Here is a 3,965-nt window from a genome sequence, read left to right as displayed (position 1 = left end):
TAAATAAATATATATATATATATATATATAATATAATACTATATTTAATAACATTTTCATTAAATTATTGTCATGATTTTTAAATATGCACAAATATTTTTGATTAAATTAAATTAAATTTTATTAAAAAACGGTAAAATATAAACAATTAAGTTTACTTTTAAATAAATTGTATGTTGTTCTCTCGTGCTTCTTTTACAATACTTAATCGTTGTCGGTTGCCACGTAATAGTCAGACACGTAGTTTTCCCAACGGTTAATATTGTCTTTTTAAATTGCACAAGAATGCCGGAATTTTCAAGTTGCTTCTTTTTTAATTTTTTTATTTCAACTTCTGCGTTCCAAGGCCCGTAATTGACAACCGTTGTTGAATAGCATGTTTTGACATTGATCGCAATGTAACCCATGTCTAAAAATATTTTTTTACTATTAATTATTTATGAGCACTGTTTACTCTCGTAATTAATTTATTTACAGATTGAATTTCAGTTTATTTAAATGTACCTACAGTACACACCAAGTTAGGAAAAAGTCAAAATGGTGTCAAAATAATTTTTTGTTGCAAAATTCGACTGTTTATTGACTTTAAGCATAAAAATAAAGTTATTTTGATATTATTATGATTCTTTCTTGACATTTACGTATTCCTTCGGTAATTAGCTAGAATTAATCAATTTAAAAATAATTAATATTTTTATAATTATATACCTATGATATATTTAGAAGTATAAAGAAAAGGAATAACAGCGTTTTTATGCGAAATGAGATGTTTCGTCAAAATAGAAGCATTTTCTTCAATAAATTGAGTTGCCAGAAGTCTGTCAATAGACATCTCGATGTCGATGATACTGGGAAATATTTCCTCATATGAAATTAAGTCCCAGCCGTTATCTTAAAAATAATTATTAAAAATTGTTTAAGATTGTTAAGATCTTTTTATTAGTTGAATAAATTTATTAACTATATTTTTTGTCATTATATCATATTAGAAATCCAATTATGTTCTTACTTAATAAGATTCGCTTGTCCCATTCAGGCATTTGACTCTTTGGATCGTCCACATTACATCGTATTTGTATTTCTTGTTTTTTCTGTAATGTAGAAAGATACATGCATTAAATCTTTCCATTATTTTTGCATAAAATTTCGTACCATCGTGATAAAGTCTGGAGTTAGCAGTTGAATTGCACGGTATTCCAATTTCACAGGTTTAAAAATATCGCGCAGAATGCAGGGATAAATTTGTGGGTAACTTGTAATACCTTTTGTGGTAATTGTTAATGGATCTACATGAGTCACCTAAATATCAATAGTAATTATAATGCACTATATAATAACAGTTTGAATTATATTTTATATAATTGTATCTTAAATAATAATTTTCTGATTTGTTCATAACAAAAATATAATCGTAATGTTGAATTAAAGTAAATTAGTATGTTGTATTATGACACACTTGCAACTCAAACTCTATTTCAAAAGCGCCGAGCAGCATGGGTTGAAGTTCGATCGTAATTTTTAACGATGATAGAGGATCTATAGATCCTTTATTCGGTTCAATTGTTAACATGCCAATTGTAGAGTCGAGATTGCTCGTTTTGAATATTAAATTTCTCTTGTTTATTTTGTAATCTATACATATCGTGCTATGATTTTGCAAAGTAAAGCTTGACCGACACAATTCGCCGAATAACTGTGGTGTAGATCGATATATTAAATTAGTAAACTAGACTGAATGTTAAATTAACTTTAAATGAAACAATAGAGTGAATTATTAAATTAACTAATCAGACATACATTAGTTTTTTATTTCATTGTTAGTTTTTTTTACATTCCAATATTAAATTTATTACATAGCGAAATAACTATTATTAAAACAAAAATTATTATTAAAAAATATAAAAAATATAATAACTATTATTTAAAAAAAAAATAAAAAAAGTGCAGACTGCTTAAAAAATATGTACTGTAATTATTGAAATTGAAAAATAACTCACTTGTTGACCAAAGTCGATGACCTGTTTGTCAACAGAATATCGAATAACGTCTGCGCTGGCAAATACATTAACTATTTCAGTAGGTCCTTGAAGAATTTCACAAAGCGCGACAACTTTGAGTTGCATAGGTTCGGAAGCATGGAAAATGAAGCTTATATATTGCGAGGAAAATGGCATGAGGACGCCTTCGTGTGGAATGATGTCAAGTATCTATATAAATCGTTAGCTTTGCCATTAGTTTTAAAATATTAATTTACTGCAGAGATAGCAATATACTTTTTAAATATAGTAAAGAATTTATAATATACTATTTATAATAAATATTAATTTAATTTAAATAAATTTTATTTGGAAAAAAGACGAACATCATCGAGTGGCTCCTTCGTAAGTGGCTCGAAATTCGAATCTATATGAGTAAGAATTTCTGGATCATCTAGACACCGTAAATAGGATGTTTCTATCGTTGACATAAAAATACTTCTTAATTTTTCGAGTGTTTCATCTAACGTTTCCGATTGAATTTGCATTAGCAAATTCTTTGAATTTGAAGCTTCTTGCAGTTCTGATAATAGATGTGAAAAATATACGCATAAAAAATGTAAGCTCTTAAAATCATTAAATAAAATAAATTACGTTATTAATAATATAAAACATTGTTTAATTAATAATAATTTACAGTAAATATGTATTAAAGGAATATTATGAGTTAATTTTAACATTAAAAATTTTAATAAGAAACATTTATTAATACATACCATATGATGTTGAAATTGATAAATCGAGAATTTCATTTTCGGTTTCCTGAGAGATAGTCTCTGATTTCTTTTCAATATTGGAAGAATGAGAATTAAATTTATTATTTTCTGCATTAATTTGTAATTGTAAATGATTTGTGGAATTCTGTTAAAAAATGTGTGTTGTTAGTTATTCAGAATTATTGAAAATTATCGGAAATAATTTGTAACAAATAATAAAATATTTATTTTTTTATATCGGTGCAACTTAACTCTAACATCATGTGCTCCACGTTCAATTTCAATACTCTCTCCGGCCCATAGAAATTTATATATTACGGGAATTGGTCCATTATTGGTCACCCTCAATGTTTCTTTGGCGGTAGAACCCAAAATACTATTAATAATCAAATTTTTGGAATGTAATGTAATATTCGGGAAATTTACTGCACCTTTGCATTGAATTTTGTTCTAAAATTAGTTAGAAAACATTTTTGCATTGCTTTAATTAATTTTGCAATAAACATTTTTCAATACCTTAGTAGGATGCTCTTCATATTCAAACCAGAGCACACCGCTATAATTTTGCGAATAAGGATAATTAGGTTTTATATTTGGTGAAAATTTTACCGGAATTATCGTGGAAGTTTTGTCTATCAAAACAATTTTCTTTTCACGTACAAACTTTTTCTTATTGTTCATCAAATAAAAGGGAGGGTCAATATACAATAAAACATTTAAATTCATTCCTGATTGATTTGTCACCATTAGTTTATCTAAAAATTAGAAACATTAGTATTATTTTATTCAGTATAAAAAAATTGCAAATATTTAAATTATATAAAAATCCTAATTGTTTATTACGCAATAAACTTTGACGCCAAGTATCTCATGAATGCCCTTTAGAATATTATATTGCACAACTTTTCCGGATAGTTTACATTGCTGAAATAGTTTCGAACATATTAATATAATTTCCTCTACCTATCTGTTGCAACTTTTCTCCCTCGGGACATATATCAATACAAAACGTTAATTCTCTCTTGTTGAATGCAATCCGTGGCTCCATAAAAGTGGCTTTAAATGTAGAAGTTCCTATCAATTTTTGCTTTCGTTGTCCGGAAATTTGCTCAAATATATACCAATCTTCCGTCAAGATTTCATTTCTTTATTGTAAACACAGAAACATTTTTAAATAATATTATTAAAAAATTTCGAAAGAAATTAAAAAGAA

The 3,965-nt window shown here is 26.6% G+C and overlaps 1 protein-coding gene across 1 annotated transcript in view; it reads right to left on the bottom strand.

Annotated features, from left to right (window-relative positions):
- LOC108753812 (hydrocephalus-inducing protein homolog) overlaps positions 1-2,123 on the bottom strand; it is a 4,344-nt gene extending 2,221 nt beyond the window's left edge. Inside the window, exons 1-6 of the mRNA XM_018495727.1 lie at positions 1,998-2,123; positions 1,457-1,693; positions 1,153-1,299; positions 1,010-1,091; positions 709-891; positions 159-409 (exon numbers count right to left, since the gene is read on the bottom strand). Coding sequence (XP_018351229.1) covers positions 159-409; positions 709-891; positions 1,010-1,091; positions 1,153-1,299; positions 1,457-1,693; positions 1,998-2,123 — 1,026 coding nt within the window. The remainder of the gene's footprint in view (positions 1-158; positions 410-708; positions 892-1,009; positions 1,092-1,152; positions 1,300-1,456; positions 1,694-1,997) is intronic.
- Positions 2,124-3,965: the final 1,842 nt, after the last annotated feature.

The sequence above is a fragment of the Trachymyrmex septentrionalis genome, unplaced genomic scaffold (assembly GCF_001594115.1).
Source record: "Trachymyrmex septentrionalis isolate Tsep2-gDNA-1 unplaced genomic scaffold, Tsep1.0 scaffold115, whole genome shotgun sequence".
NCBI lineage: Eukaryota > Metazoa > Arthropoda > Insecta > Hymenoptera > Formicidae > Trachymyrmex > Trachymyrmex septentrionalis.
Note: the sequence above shows the minus strand (reverse complement) of the source record. Positions and strands in the feature narration are given on the sequence as shown.